The 16,163-nt window shown below is 50.3% G+C and overlaps 4 protein-coding genes across 4 annotated transcripts; 3 read left to right on the top strand and 1 right to left on the bottom strand.

Moving 5' to 3' along the window:
- Positions 1-24: 24 nt before the first annotated feature.
- BDW70DRAFT_26326 (nucleoporin) lies at positions 25-5,843 on the top strand. The gene is made up of 4 exons (XM_073743625.1): positions 25-220; positions 277-1,213; positions 1,265-4,357; positions 4,415-5,843. Exons 1-4 carry the CDS (start codon positions 153-155, stop codon positions 5,768-5,770), a joined length of 5,454 nt encoding a protein of 1,817 aa, XP_073597500.1. The 5' UTR covers positions 25-152; the 3' UTR covers positions 5,771-5,843.
- Positions 5,844-6,449: 606 nt separating this feature from the next.
- On the top strand, positions 6,450-8,328 carry BDW70DRAFT_158666 (acyl--CoA ligase; the record flags this gene model as incomplete). The annotated part of the gene is made up of 4 exons (XM_073740555.1): positions 6,450-7,510; positions 7,584-7,872; positions 7,943-8,046; positions 8,100-8,328. 4 exons carry the CDS (start codon positions 6,450-6,452, stop codon positions 8,326-8,328), a joined length of 1,683 nt encoding a protein of 560 aa, XP_073597499.1.
- A 2,720-nt stretch (positions 8,329-11,048) lies between these two features.
- On the top strand, positions 11,049-14,074 carry BDW70DRAFT_149199 (uncharacterized protein; the record flags this gene model as incomplete). The annotated part of the gene is made up of 7 exons (XM_073738971.1): positions 11,049-11,716; positions 12,158-12,252; positions 12,306-12,532; positions 12,652-13,479; positions 13,590-13,659; positions 13,702-13,772; positions 13,895-14,074. 7 exons carry the CDS (start codon positions 11,049-11,051, stop codon positions 14,072-14,074), a joined length of 2,139 nt encoding a protein of 712 aa, XP_073597498.1.
- Positions 13,726-15,961, bottom strand: gpaA (guanine nucleotide-binding protein subunit alpha gpaA). The gene is made up of 4 exons (XM_073743624.1): positions 15,491-15,961; positions 15,095-15,437; positions 14,485-15,041; positions 13,726-14,436 (listed from the first exon to the last, which is right to left on the bottom strand). The coding sequence occupies exons 1-4, from the start codon at positions 15,606-15,608 to the stop codon at positions 14,393-14,395; spliced, it is 1,062 nt and encodes a 353-aa protein (XP_073597497.1). The 5' UTR covers positions 15,609-15,961; the 3' UTR covers positions 13,726-14,392.
- Positions 15,962-16,163: the final 202 nt, after the last annotated feature.

Here is a 16,163-nt window from a genome sequence, read left to right as displayed (position 1 = left end):
TCCAGCCAAGCCCAAAAAGTGCTCCTTCAATATCATCTTCTGTCGACCTCTAGTCAACGCGCTTTCGTCGGCTTCAGGCATACGGAGGCTTCAGGACTCCGTCCGCTTGCTTATTACATTTGTTTACTTAGAATGATATAGCTGTGCTGCCAATGGCTCCCGTTCCGGAAGCCTATTTCCCGTCCCTGGACAAGTGCTTCTCCGGGGACGTTCAGCTTTTGTATGGGCGCATTCGCTATATCTTGATGGTCAGCTGCTGATTTGCTATACTCTCAGGTCTTGGAAAAGATCCTTTCTTTATGCGTGCGATCCCGAAAGCATCACCGATGAATCCCGGGTTTTCGAGTCGTTTTTGTCACATCCTGATAGCATCGAGGTCCTTCTGAACCGCGACAGCGTCTTTCCTGCGCCATCCGCCAAGACAAAATCCGAGTTTGATAGGAGAACGGCAGCGATCCATGCGGAGACCAATGCACAAGCCTCGTATGACCTGAAGGAAATCAAAGCCGATGCTCTCTGGTTGAGCGAAAAGGCTGGGATTGATGAAATCAATGCGCTTCGGATCACGGTCTTGGAATGGCAAACCCGTCCTGCTTCGCGACTCCTTGGCCGACTCGCTGACGAGGAAGCCACTAGCTTGAAACGGGCAGCCGGAGTCGATGCTTTTCGGGTGTCACTTGCCGGGCCGAGTTTCGCTGACATCCTCAACGCCAGACCCGGTGATGGAAACAGTGCAGCCGATTTTGTTTCGGAGAAGAATAGACGCCTGCGACTCCGGGAAATCTATCTGTCTGAACGAAGCCATATCGTCAAGACAGCCCGAAAACTTCTCGCCTTATCTCTAAACAGCGACGGTCAGGATAACGCACCTCGGCAACAGCCAGGTAGCCCGAATAACTTGCACAAATTGGGAGCGTCTATCTTCGAGACGAAGATCACTGGGAGCAACTGGCAGGAATTCGCTCGAGAGTGCATCAAAGGTGTAGAAAAACGTCTCTCGGCCCTTGATGGCGAGGGTGGTTGGCTGGGCGTCGCTGAAAGCAGCGAGGATATTGAGAGCTTGTGGAGAACGACGCTTGTGGAAGAAGTGTCGCATCTACTCCAGAGTCTGTTTATGCTGCTCCAGTCTTCATCGGAGATTCCTCCTGCAGACCTCCTTCTGTCTTGGCTCCGTCTAATGGTTGACAATGTTTTCCTTGAATCCCTCCAGGCTGTATGCTTTTCCCAGATTCCATCTCTTAAAAGACTTGCTAATCTTCGGCAGCCCTGTGATAACCCTCTAGAACTTCTTCTACCGCTTCAAGGCTTTGTGTGCCTGATTACTCTGGCTTTTCTAAAACTTACCCTTTCTATCCCTGCCATTCTTGATAAAGATCAGAGGAATGATACATCCTCCAAGCCACCTTATTATCTTTCAAAAGACGACATTGGCCAGATTAACGAATTATTTACAACAGTAGGGCTTCAGTCGAGAACTGCAAGTCCCGCAGCGTTTGCATGGGGGCTTATTTTACACACCATGGCAGAGCTTGCTCTTAATGATAAAGAGACTCGGGAGTTGGAGCAGTATCAAAGTGCCGTGGATTCCTTCCAGTCGAACACTCCTCATTCAAACTCAGGTCGCGCTGCCGAAATATCTCTATATGAAGAGCTCCTTGAAGTTGCTCGTACGCCGCGATATAGTATTGATGAGTCGATTGCACTTCTCACTTCGGATGCAATGAGGAATATTGCGTTTGATACCATTATTGTTCTAGCGCAAAAGATTGGGCCGTCATCAACTATCGACGATATTGTGACGAATCGTTGGGCTCGCACGGCACTGCTAGATCTCATCCGGTCGATGATGATTTACTTGGATTATTCACCAGAAATCGTTCAGTCTGTCTTGGCCGTCCTTACCGGGCCTCTCGCAGACTCAGCATGGCCCTTGGCTACGTCACCGGTGTCGTCGAACGATCCACGATTGATTTTCATGAGAGACGAGAATCTAACCAGCAACATCCTCAAAGTGGCGCGCTCGCGGTTCCCTTATGAAACTGTACCCTTTCTAAAGCTATGCCGTGCGCTACTCAGTGCAGAACTGGTCGATGAAGAAGGCTTCCCACAAATTCTAAGCGAGTTGGAAAGCATGGAATCGTTTACACAGGTCGTTCCAGACAATTTCCAAGGTTATGAAACTATTCGGGAGGATGAAGATGCGAACTACGTTAGTCTCCTCCAGCCTCTTCCAATGGCGGAATCCAAGTTGCGGAAACAGACACGCCAGGGGACTAGTAATGCTCTCATTGTTACCGGTTCGTCCGAGCTTCCTGCAGCAACAGTGGGTCAGATAGTATCTGAGTCCAAACCTGCAGTCGTTATGTGGCAACACCAGTATTCCTGCTTGAGTTATTTGGGCAGCCGGCTCGAGGAGTGGAGCGAGAATGGTGGTTTCTCAGAAGAGTTTGGCGATGACTGCGTTGCGGAAACAATCTGGCTGTTCACGGATCTAATTTTTGCATCCACGAATAACCAAGCACGTAGCAATGATAATTCCGCTGCGAAAAGCATCCTGGAGATGGCCAGCGATGGTCTTTCTAGTCAAACGGACATCATCGGGCTTGTTTTTGACATATTCGAGCGCAATCTTCAAAGTATCAGCGCGAGGACTGCGTCAGAAGGCGTAGTCGATTCGGCGATAGCCTGTCTGCACTTCATTCGCGCCCTCATTGCGGTTCTACCCAACAGAGTATGGCCCTTACTATCTCGAAGCAGCCTGCTTGGGACGGACGGAAAGGGCGGCATGATGACAGCTATTATATCCGCTACGGAAGTGACTTCTGGGGAATATCCATTTCTTATGGCCTCTGTCCGTTTATTTGAGGCTGTTGTTGACGACGCAATGTCCCGTGCTGTCCTAAGGCGATGCCCAGTAGGGAAGGCAGGGGTTGTTTCGGACTGGACTTCAGGAGTCCCGTCGCACATCATGAGACGCATTCTGCTCAACTATGTTCGGATAATGGTCGAGGTGTACAACAGTAATGGCAACTGGAGGTTTAACGCTCCGGAAAGGAAGTTTGAAATTACCACTGCGATTGCAGGGGTGCTCGAAAGAATACTTTACTACGCTTTTGGAACGAACGATGCTGCCAACGGCAAATTGGAATCGAAACTTACCGGCGTCTTCTCGTCTTCGGCCACATACATCCTAGACGTCCTCCGACCACAATCAGCAGCCGATTTACCGTTCAATCCTCTTCTCCGACTGATAATTGACGGCCTTCAAACACCTCCCACTTTATATCTCCGTTTCTTGAGTTTGGTAGAAAAGCAAGTTATCTCCACATTGGAACTCTCAGCAAGGTTGCTACAGGCAGCTCAGCTCACCGAACTGCCGCCATCGCTGCTAGAGGAACAGCTGTTTAAAGCTACACCAGTCCTTGTGAAGCTATATGCGCTCCATGGTCCCTACCAAGTCCCTACACTTTCGCTATTAAACACTCTAATCACCACTGCTGCGTTAGACTCTGACAATGAGCCGCCATCCCTGGTTGGCCACTTGGGAGCCGAATCCTCCGGCCTTTTCCTTGACGTTCTGTCCCGATTCGACAAGCCTCTCAGTGACGCGAATCTGCAATTATCTATATGGCGCTTACTGACGACTTTAGTCAGCAAACGACAACAATGGCTTGCGGTCTATATCCTCACAGGTTCTTCTCCCCGTGAATCACTGAAGAAGCCAGATACTGGAAATAAATCTGCGCTTAAGGGCACACCGTTCTTACGAATGGCGCTCGAAAAGCTCTCCGCTATTGAGCAGATTTCCCCCCAAGTAGCCCTTTCGCTTCTCGACTTCGTCTCTAATGCTCAAGAACATTGGCCGTGGGCAACTCCAGAGCTCAGGAAACAAGCCAACTTCTTCACGAGTCTCGTGAGCTATGTCTCCAAGCTGAATATATCATCTCTTTCCAGCATTGAGCAAATTTTCGCCACCCGGATAGCTGCCGTTGTTGCCGATATCTGTGCTGTTTATCTACACTCGGCCAAAGAGGCGAAGGACCAGAATTTTTACAAAACGCTGTTTCCACTGGTATCTTGGTACGCGAAGGCCGCTGTTGAAGTCTCTGGTTATAATGGCTCCCTACACGCCAACCTCAAGAGAAACTTTGAGAGCAGGTATTCGGGGTGTAAACTTGATGATTTTAAGAGGACGCCTCTGCTGCCACGAAGTCTTGGGCGAGAGTATTACTACGATATCCGGCTGGGCAAAAAGCTCCTTTCCTATGATTTTGCGTGGGAAGGGTCCAAGAACCAGGGATTTGCTGAGGAGTTTGAGCGTGCTAATCTCAATTTGTCGCTTGTTGAAGCCCAAGTGGTATGTACAAAACGCTCTTGATTTACTGGATAAGATCTAACAAAATTCCTTCGACAGGGCCTTTTGCACAGTTGGAAATTCTTTGCCATTGAGCATTGCGCAGACTTCATCTCTGAGCGCGAAATCCAAAAGACGATAGCATTTGTTGTCAAGAGCTGCTTAGAGGCCAATATGAATGGAGTCCCGCAGGAGGCCATCTTCGGGCGAATTCAGCAAACAAGGGTCGATTTCGCACAGAATCTCCTGCAACGCCTCGTAGAAAAAGGATCTAAGGGCGTCGAATTCTCCAGCCTTCTTCAGGTGGTTTGGGAGTCTTTACGAAGTCGCCGGCCCACTTATGAAGATGCATTGATCAACGACGATTCCGAATACTACCGGTCACTTTTGAACACCCTTTTCTTGGCCTTACAGTTCCATCTCGATGGCGGCTCGAAAGCAGCGCGCGAACTCTATAACTCCAAAGCGGACCCAACACCGGACTTGGTAACTGTTGTTGAAATCGTGAAGACTGTGGTAGCTCAAGGTTTCAGGTCACTGACCTCATACCTTCACGAGCAGCCAGAGAAGTGCACACCAAAAGACTTTGCCATCATAACTGCAATTTTGCAAAGCTCACTCCAAGTGAAGGATATCGATCGGATGTACGAGCACATTGTATACCACATTGCCGACAATGATACAGTGCGACATGCCACTTCATTATTCTCTTGGGCAGATCAGTTAGCCGTTGCAGGTGACCCCGTCTACGGAGAACTAAGTATCTCTTTTCTAGCCAAACTATCCACAATACCTATGCTGGCCGAGCACCTCGCGGTGGAGGCCGTCCTGGCCCAACTCTCAAACTGCCGCTTAACAAACGTGCTCCGGCAACCCAAGGGATTTGGTCCATTCGACCCGATTCCGAGGATATACGCAATATGGACTGGCGGCATCCTCCCCTTATGCTTGAACCTCCTATACCACGTTATTCGCACAGCGCCCGAGGTCGCTGCCTTCCTCAACCAATTCGAAGGCCAACTCACACGGGCTGCGTCGTCTTTTGCGTCTGCTCGCAGCACGGTTTCATCTTCCGGTCAAGGAATCAGTCTGAGCATGGCCTCGGAAGCGTACTCTTTGGCGCTTATCTCGTTTATCCTAGGCCGTCTGCGCGAAGCAGGACCGAGTATGGGTATGGATGCACAGGCGATTCAGGAACTGAAGTGGGACAAATCACAAGTCAAAGAAGATATAGAAGAATTGGTCGAACGCCGGGCCAATCTCCGATTACGGATCGTTGCGACTACCGACAAGGAGGTCGAATTGGCGCGTCAGAAGCCGGTTGATGCGGCGTCAGGGGCAGAGAGCCGGTTGGAGGAGAGAATTGTTAGCGAGCTGAAAGCAACACTAGCTTGCTTAGGAGGGGACGAATCGTGATCATGTCAAAATAATGAATGTTTTTCAGGCATTGGCGGCGCATATCTGCGATGGTTATCTAGGTATACAAAGCCCATTCACTCTAGTTTCTTGCGATCTGTGTACATTTTTGACTACAAAATATGGTTTTATCCTCGACTTTCCCAGTATATTGATTCTGAAGGCGTCAGAAATAGACTCGAGGTATCGTGCCCTCGTACAGGCCTCCCTCACCCAACCAATCCTGGTGCACTTCCTGTCAAGCCCCCAACGGCAGCGTTCTGTTCCAGGCTCTACCCACTTACTTCGCACTGGACATGAGCTTTCCTTACTGCTTCTCCTCGCTGACTCCTCGCTGACTCGCATGCCATCCGAGGTCAGCGATATGGGCCTCGGGATCGTCGCCAGCCGCACCATATTGATTGGTCCACTCGGATATACAGTCAAATGCGGGGAATCGGTGCCCATTCCGTCCTCCGCTAGGGTTATTACAGTTTCACTCCGTATTTTAAATGCATATCACGCGCTCACACGCAATTGAGGCGCGGCGCTGGCTGTACTTGAAATCTGTTGCTTTCATTCTCAACCTCTTTACTCTGTTATTATACATATGTACTCTTAAACTGGTTAATGACTGATTCTGTTGGTTCTGTCTGCACTGGCAAACACAACAAGATCACACCCCATACATCAGAAAAAGATGCCATTTAAATCGCGCTGGCAGATCGAGATCCCCAATAAACATCTCGCATCTCTTCTTCTCACATCACCCACTCACCGTTTGTCTAAAACGCACCGATGCTTCTCCGAAGCGGCCCGTCCAGATACGCACTACTTCACGACCCATGACTTTCGCCTCTGGAGCCAGAGATTCGCAGCCGGGCTGCGCAAGTCGGGCCTTCAGAAGGGCGACCGGGTGTTGCTCTTCTCGGGCAACGACATCTTCTTCCCTGTAATATTCATGGGAATCATCATGGCGGGGGGGATTTTCACCGGCGCGAACCCTACCTTTGTCGCTAGGGAGCTTGCCTACCAGTTGCAGGATAGCGGGGCGGTTTATCTCCTCTGTGCAGAAGATAGTCTTGACACAGGGATTGAGGCTGCGAAGATTGCGGGGTTGGATATGGACAAAGTGTTTGTGTTCAACAATGCACTTTATGATGGAAAAGGGGAGGGGGTGAAGGGGTGTCGATATTGGGGGGAGCTGGTTGCCAGCGTTGCGGAGGGGGCTGTATTTGCGTGGGAGGAGCTGGATACGCCGGAGAAGGCTGACACCACGCTTGCGCTGAATTACAGTAGTGGAACGACGGGGAGGCCGAAGGGGGTCGAGATCTCGCACAAGAATTACGTCTCGAACATGTTGCAGTACAACCACCTCTTCTATCTGGACCCGAACTGGAGGGAGAAGGCGAAACGGGCAAGATGGCTATGCTTCCTCCCGATGTACCATGCAATGGCGCAGAACATCTTCATTGCGGCCGCACTCAACCGGGGAGTGCCTGTATACGTGATGCCGAAATTCGATTTCATTAAGATGCTGGAGTATACGGAAAAATTCCGCATCTCGAACTATATTCTGGTCCCTCCAGTGGTGGTTGCACTGGCGAAGCACCCTGCTGTGAAGAGCGGGAAGTACGATCTGAGCAGTGTGGAAGATATTGGTAGCGGAGCTGCGCCGTTGGGTCGAGAAGTCTGCGAAGAGGTCGAAGCCTTATGGCCACCTGGGAAAATCAATATCAAGCAAGGATGGGGAATGACAGAGTAAGTGACCTTGTCTTTGAGCATTGCCAGTATGGCTATATGCCAGCCTGACTGACCGATTCTGCTTTGGCAGGGCCACATGTTCCATCCTCGGCTGGAGTCCCATGGAGAAGTGCCTTACGGCATCAGTTGGAGAGCTCAATGCCAACTGCGAAGCAAAGATTGTCGCCGACGATGGGGTAACGGAATTAGGCATGAATCAGCGCGGAGAGTTATTGGTTCGTGGCCCCAACGTCATGAAAGGATATTGGCGGAACCCGCAAGCAACTAAGGAGACCCTGACAGAGGACGGATGGTTGAGGACGGGAGATATTGCCTTTGTCAGTAATGAAGGGTGGTTCCATGTTGTTGACCGAAAGAAGGTATGTCCCGATCCAATTGTTTCTAGCTGACCTGATGAACCTTGACTGGACTAACCATGCACTGTATCAGGAACTCATCAAAGTGAAAGGTAACCAAGTCGCACCTGCAGAGCTGGAAGCCATCTTACTCGAACATCCAGCCGTTACCGATGCGGCTGTTATCGGTGTGCCAAAGTATGACGAAAGATCATGTTGAGAAGATCTGTCAATAGCTAACGCCGGATTAGGGACGAGGACGAGGCCCCACGAGCGTACGTTGCCCTGAAGCCAGGGAAGGATGCCACTGCCAAAGACATTACAGCCTTCATGGAGGGCAAGGTATCGCGAATCAAGAGAATCACTGGCGGAGTGGTCTTTGTGGATGCAATACCCAAGAATCCATCTGGGAAGATCTTGCGAAAGGCACTTCGAGAACGGGCCAAGCAGGAGTTGCAAGGGTTTTCCGCGAAGTTATAAGGGTCCATGCATCAAACTGATGTATAAAGAGACTTCAGAGTCTTGGAGATTGGACAGTGAAGACAGGATCAGCAGCGCATCGTGGGCTTGGCGTTGAATCTACCTAGACTTCAGGTGGACTCGACCAGGAGAATAAGGCCAACATAGATTAGTACATACTGCTGCCTAGAATGCCGTGGTTGAGAGTCCCGAGTCAGTATTGACTAATAGTACATATATTGTTGTGACAATGCACTTCCCTGCTAACTCAACCTGAGGACGCATTCAGAAGGCTGCCATCTAAACTACTCGTAAGCGTGAGTCCTAATCCTGGACTTAGTCTCTCTGCTGACCTCATTCGGATAGGGAACCATATCATCTCTATCGCCAGTATCCTGCACAGCGCAGGAGAGGGGGGAGTTAAAACCTGTTCAGCTGCCGAAGCCGCTGGTCCGTATCCACTTCCGATCCATACGCCTTGTGGATTGGCACAACCTACGTGATCCTTAGCAGCACAGACCTACGGGTGATGTGGGCTTTTCATCCTTCCAAGGCCTAGGCTGTACCGCACGGAAGTGTATGTGAGCAGTCCTTTGAGTGCCAACCGTACGACGCTCAATTTCAAGGCCGCCAACGTCAGTATTCAGACCATTGAGACCTCAGACGCCTTAAGTGAAGGCTTTGACGATACGAAGAATGTGGTCTCTGCTGGGTATTGCCAAAGGACTTTCAGGCATACGCTGCCTGAACGCGGAATCTCCTCGCTGACCGACGATTTGTCGCGGCTGAGAAGCTTAGGAACCGGGATGCTATACGATTCCTTTTACGACACTGTGCCGGATATCCACAGTTCCTCTCAGGGTCTGCAAAGTCGCCCAATACAACCTCGTTCTTCATCCACATGCTCAACAACGCTCCGGAAAACAAGACACCTAAACCGTGCGGGGGATAAACTCAAACAAGGTCAGTTCATATTGTCCTAAGCTGCTAGCGGCACTTGACCTGAGTATCTTTGACTACTCTCTATACGGCGGAGCGTGATTGCTAAACGATTAGAGTTAAGGGTTTGACGTATCCTCTTAGAAACGAGTCGCCATGACTGCACAACCGTAGTACTTTCAAGTGAGCTTGGTATTGAACAAGAAAGTCGAAGCTCCCCATAGCTGTCGGTGATTCGTGATCATGATCATCCTGCATTCTACTCGTCAACTCGAGACCATCGACATCTTGGCGATAGATTGTCAAGCCTCACGCGCTAGACGACAGCGTCTTCCCATTATTGGCTGGAAACGAAACCCATCTTTGTTGTGGTGGGACTGGTCGATTTCGAACTCAAGCTGTGCTTATAGAGTTTGGAGTGATCGACAACGTGCGTTTGGGGTAACCAGGTCGTCGGCTCGAGAAAGCGAAGATCCTTAGCTACAGCTATGCAGTATTGGATGCTCGATATGCACATAGTAAAGCGACCGGGCAAATTCGCTAGGGCAAATTCGTCCAGGGCGTATTCGGTGTTTGATTCCTCCGTACTGGGGCTCGGGGGCGCCTTAAGGCGGCCAGCCGCCCTGAGGTCTAGAAGCTCGCATGGAAGGTGGTCGAACAGCAAGCTGATGCAAGGATCTAAAGTTCTGTGATCGTTCCTGCGACGGCCACCGACAAAGGCGTAGCTGAAAGACAAAGAAGGATAAATTGTATGGGTGAAAGTTCCGGCGAGGACTGGAAGCGAAGATTGGCAGAGAGAAGCGAGCTTTCATCAAATCACGATCACGGGATTGTAGGTACTAACGTAAACTCGATTGGGAAATTCCCAGCCCAGCCGCCTTGGCCTCCAAGGTCAGTGTTGCCCTCTCAGTGTTCCTCGCCTCTCCGCTGCTCCAGCAGCTTCACCATCAAGTTGCCGCCTTTGGTCTCGTCCCACGATGGAGGTCAGGCGTCTTCGACTTTGAGCACCCCTGTAATTCGCCCGCCGGCGAGATCAACTTCCTTGCTCGCGATCGAGCCGCATCGGCAGCCTTAATTCCGCCGTCGCCGAATGAAATCCATTCTAACGGGCCCTAGCGAACTAGTGGGACTTTGCCATTACGGAGAGGTCTCACCAGAGCTGGCTTGGAGAGGTGGCGCATCATCTGGACAGCTGAACCTGTCTGCAACTGAATCTTCGTTTTGCTTTCTTGGGACCCAGTGCCCCCTCTCCGATGGCGTTCCCGTGGGCTCGACTCGCTGCATAAGCTATCGTGGCTGATAATGTAGCAGCTGGACTGGGGGGTCTCCCCTCACCCTACGGGATTAGATCGAAAAACATGAGTTGCAAATAAGGTAGAGCTAGGCCCTGTGATCGTGGCCCTGCATCGGAGTTTCTTGTTGCATCAACTACAAAAGGTGGACAGACGGGCTGTTCGATCAAGTCTTCATCCTCTCCTGATTTCTTCTTGATCAGGGCCACTGCACCTAGGCTGCCCTCTACTCTGTTCACGTACATCCCCGGACACTATTCATATCCCGGACATTTTTACAGTCTTTTGCTGCATTTCTCGCCCTTCGTTCGAACTTGACACTTAAACCCAGGCCCAGCCTTTTATTCGAAGTGGGACTCAGGTGCCGACTACTGTCTTGGACACAGACTATCCACGGCTGCGGTCATAAAGCACTTCACGTCTACTCAAGATCGCGCCGACAACATCATTAGGCTGGTTGAGGATTACGGGTGACCACTTTCTAGACAGAGGTGGCATTCTGAATTGGCAATGCGCAGTGAGAATGATCATCCGAACCTTTTCAAGGATTCTGGCAATTCTCGACTTGGACTAGTCTACCCAATCATCTGCATAATTTGCGCCTTCATGCTTGCTCGACGTATCAGACATCGACAACGAACAAAGTACATCCTACCGAGGGGGCAAATGGACACGCCATCCGAGAAGCATGGTGGCGAACAGTCGCCCGGTCCATCAGATCCGGAGCTTTCTTACTCTACGCGTGACATTCACCACTGTTTGCCGCTGCCTTCCGCTTGCGATATCCTGCGTCCTTTGTCCCATTCAACGTCGTTGCCTTCGAGTGGCTACCTAGCCGCTGCCTTGATCGAAGAACGAAGACAGAAGATGGATCAGGCCTATCAGCTTGAGAGCGAATGCACTTCACCGACAAGCCCCAATTGCACGACTGTTGGTGAGTCTGCATTAGTGGGTTTGCGAACGGACTGCAACCTGCTTTCTGGGACTGTGAACTCTCCTACGCCGACTGATGATTCGTCCCAAGCTACATCTCTCCCAACAAGACGGAGCGCAGATGTGGCTGATCGGCAACATCCCAATTCTCTGGACTTTGGTGCATCTAGGTCCGTCCAAAAGCGTGGGGAACATGTCGAATTCTTACGCGATGTGGACGAAGAGGGTGCCCGAACATGGAGACGGTGTGTGATTGAATACAGCTAACCTATCTCTCTGATGTTGCATGGATAGCGTGCCATGGGTGGTTTGGGTTTTGTCTGGTTCATTGCATTTTCTTGTTTGGTTATTGTTTGGTCTAGTTCTGCTTTCCTCTCGGTTAATCCGTTCGCTCTGAAAAGATTTCTCTTTTCAGCTCCTTTTCTTTTTTGCGTTTGCCACATTGATGCAGTCTCGAGAAGCGGCGATTTTTGCCTGGGACCTGCCATGACTTACGGCTTTAGTTACGATGAATATTAGCAAAATGAGACAGACTTCGCTATTGAATTCCCACTCTACAAAGGCACAACATGTGTCGAGGATATCTTAACGTATGTACAAACATATAAGGCCAATCGATATAATTAGTCACTTGCCCTAGGTACTGCTTAGTCATTGACCGGGCCCCAGCGGGACCATAATGATAGGCTGCTGAGGCCAACAGCGGACCTGGCTGCAGCTACTCAGCAGACAAGGAACAACACTGCAGTCTACCTATGCACGAGTGAATGCCCAACTTCTCGTAAACGCTCCTCCTCAGCCCTCTTGCTATCGCGGCGAAAAGATTTCCGAGAGGCAAATCCCAGACGACTCTTCTAAGGACACTTCGGCCTTGTCCGTCGTCACCGAAGAGCTCTAGCGAGATGACCCTAACCACCTACCCAGCTACCACCGACCCCTCCGATCTCGCCGCGCTGAACCTCTCCCGCCTCGTCGATCGTCTTGAATCTAACATCCTTTCCCCAAATGCAGATCTGAAATCCTTGCGGCGATCGGAGTACCAGCGGATCAGAGTGGGCGTGGTATGTTCGACCCAGACAGACATTACAATCCCGATCTTACCTATCTGTACACAATCCCCGGTGGATCCGCATCCATTTTCATATCCATGAGAGGGCTCTAGTTAACATTACCATTCAAGAACATAGAGTACGCTCGTGCCACCCTTCAGGCCCTCGAACGCAGCCTGCCCCAGATCAAACCTGTTGACCGACGGCACGAGCTCCAGTCTAGTCTTTCGCGCAACCGGCAGACACTCAAGCAAGTCCAGAACGTCCTCGACGAGATCCAGGCTGAGGAGGAGTCCCGGGTGTCGGCACGCGGAGATGGGTGGGATCTTGGTGAAGACGAGGACGATGAGGATGCGGACACCGATGGAGAGGATCTCCTAAGGACGCCAGATACGGCTGGTGAGGCTACGCCGGAAGATAGTTTTGAGGCGCAGGAGGCTGCTAGGGAGAAATCCGATTTAGATGTCCCAGCTACCACCATAGTCGACGCAGGTTCATCACCATCACCTACACCAACAGCACCCGTGCCTGGCCCCGCACTCCGAAACAGACATCAGAATATTGCAACCGCTTCATCACCAACATCAAATCTCAAACCAACAGCAACAGCAACAGGCTCCTCCTTGCACGACGCTGCGAAAACTTCAGAACCTCAGGCAAGAGCGGATACTGAAGAGGCTCTCGCAACCGACCGCCTCGAACAAGAAAACCTCACTTCCTCCCTCCTCGACCTCGCGACACAACTAAAGACCTCCTCCCAACAATTCCAGGCATCTCTTGAAGCCGAAAAATCGGTCCTCGCTCGTGCAGCGGAGGGCCTTGATCGTACGACGGGAAATCTCGCTGCTGCGGAGCGGCGAATGGGCATGTTGCGCCGGATGACGGAAGGGAAGGGGTGGTGGGGGCGGATGATGCTTTATGCATGGATTTTTGCGCTGTGGGTGGTTGCGATATTGATTGTGTTTGTCGGACCCAAATTGAGGTTTTAAAAAGAAAACCCAGGGGTCTTTGGTCTTGTCGTGATTTTTTGGACTGGTTTATTATCTCTCCTTAGATTTATTTAGCGGAGCGACGGTTTCTAGGTGTTTTGGGCGTTCCTAGCCTACTCAAGGCTATCCATTTTCCATTTTACTCTGGTGGTAGTTAGAGTATAGATTATGGCTTGAATTGTTGAAGAATAGTTATCACCTGCTATAAAACTATTGAGCGACCAGAGCGTGACGTAGGAAAAGAAAGAAACGCGATACTGAATGTATACATCTGCCAGCAGTAAGGTTCGTCTAACTTACCATTTATGCCGATACACCAAAGACACGATGTTAACTTCGGAAAGTATCTAGAAAAGATTGACCAAGAATGCGTGACATGTAATAGTTTGCATACATTGTTTTTGCCTTGTCGAATACATCAAAACGAGTAGGTAGATGTGGGATATATCATTATCCGATTCGCAAGCAGACAAAAAAGGGAACAGGAGAGAAGGACAAGGGCCATCCCAGGCAAAGACATAGCATGGTAGCAGGCACCTCGAGTGACATGGTTAGTGAGGGATAGCCTGATGCTGTAGATAGGAAAGAAAAGAAAAGAAAACCCCCCTGCTCTGTGTCATGTGGATATCGGTAATGCTGAAACAAAGAGCTGGCTAGATATCATCTCAAGACAATGGAAGACAAAGGAAAAGACTGAGAGGGGAAAATTGGGAAAAAAAAAAAAAAGAAAATAATTATAAAAAGTATGAAAGTCTCAACGCCAATTGAAAGATCTTTCAAAAGAAATGTGCAACATGGTATGACAATAAAAGCAAAATACAGTTCACATAGCGTCCGGTCTAAATGTCGAGACAATCCTCACTCGATCATTCTATACCGATCATTAAATCAGACCACAGAGTCTCAGGTTCTCTTGGATAATAATATCTACCGAGAGCATTAGCGAAGAACCAACTGTGAAGGATCATAGCTTACCATTTACAGCTGCCATGACAAATCGGATCTGTGTCGTGTCTGTGGCGCATGTGAAATGTGTGTAGATCTGCTTCTGCTCTGCTTGGTTCAGAGAGACAAAGCGGTTGAGTATGTAGTCGCAGGCAGCGGCGTAGTCAGCACCACCCTCGTAGTCGGGGAAGTAGTTCTTCATGGGGCTGACAGGGAGCTTCTCCTTAAAGCGGTCGATCTTGTTAAGGAAGAGAATAATTGAAGTCTTGACGAACCAGCGGGAGTTGCAGATGGAGTCGAACAGAGTGAGGGCTTCCTGCATACGGTTTACAGTCTCATCTTCGAAAAGCAGCTGATCGTATTCGGAAATGGCGACCAGGAAAAGAATGGTGGTGACGTTCTCGAAGCAGTGAATCCACTTCTTTCGCTCAGAACGCTGACCACCAACGTCGAACATACGGTAGGTCAGATCGCCGATAATGAAGGTCGTCTCGGTGATACCGGTGGTCTTGACACGTGAGCGAAGGACATCCTGGTCCGTGGGAAGGTAGTCGCTCTGGGCAATACGCTCGATAGAGTCAAAGTAGCTGGGAAGTTGGTCAGCGAGAGCAACGGTTATAGGGATCACTACACTACTCACTATTTGGCAGAGTCGTTGAGTTGGTATTCACGAGATCGCTTGAAACACTCCTGAACCCCGGCATCCTGCCAGAGGGCAGCAATGGCATTGCCAACTTCTGAGGGCAGGCTGTCGCCTTCGATCTGAGCGGGTTGCATGAAAACGGTCTGGACGTGATATTCGTTACGAGCATCTTCCAGAGGCAGCTCCAGTGACTCCATGGCTTCCAGGATGACACGCATCGACTGGACGGTGTTGCTGTAGATAATTTCCTTGAACGACTCCCTCTCATCGCGGGAGTAGCCACCCTCGTGGATCAACTTCATCTGCTTGAGAATTGTAGACTTGCCAGACTCTCCGGCACCTGCGGAAGCGGTAAGCTAGAATTTTTCGGAGAATGCAGAGGCAGAAACTTACCGAGCAAGAGCATTTTTATCTCGTTTCTCTGCATCATCTTGTCCCGCTTGAGCTGGTTCTCAATCTCCTCGTTGCGGGCCTTGCCCTCCTTATCCTCGGTACTCATTCCACAACCCATTTTGGCGGATTCAAAAAGTCGGAACGGATATGGGTTTTGACAAAGTCGCGATGACCGGTAAAGTGAAAGAAGGACGTGGGTTGGATAAGCGTCTATCGGATGTTGACTGTCAGCAAATTCTCCGTACGCGGGACTCCTGCAACGAGGCTATCGTGAATGTGGCATGAGAAGGGGGACGTCTGTCAGAAAGCAAAGAATCGAGGAGCACAACGGAGCGGTCTGCGAAGACCCAACATCCTGGATTCATATCCATCGCATTCAAGCAAGGAGACCATGACGGACCGACCGACGTAATACGGTAGAACCACGGGACAGTGACGGCAAATGAACGGGGGAGGTAGACGAAGAACAAACAACACGACGCCGCGCTAATAACCAACTCACCTAATGAATCCTGCCTTCAGTGAATTGGATGGAAGAAAAGTGGCGGACTGGATAAGCGCAAGACGAAGGTCAAGAAGTAAGGGGAAGAAATCGGCAGAGTCGCGACGTATGATTAAGCCGAAAGGAGGCGAAAATTAGTTTGAAGAGCGGTTAGACCAGCCAATGATAAGT

This window comes from Aspergillus foveolatus (genome assembly GCF_047715535.1).
Source record: "Aspergillus foveolatus strain CBS 279.81 unplaced genomic scaffold BDW70scaffold_15, whole genome shotgun sequence".
Classification (NCBI taxonomy): domain Eukaryota; kingdom Fungi; phylum Ascomycota; class Eurotiomycetes; order Eurotiales; family Aspergillaceae; genus Aspergillus; species Aspergillus foveolatus.
Note: the sequence above shows the minus strand (reverse complement) of the source record. Positions and strands in the feature narration are given on the sequence as shown.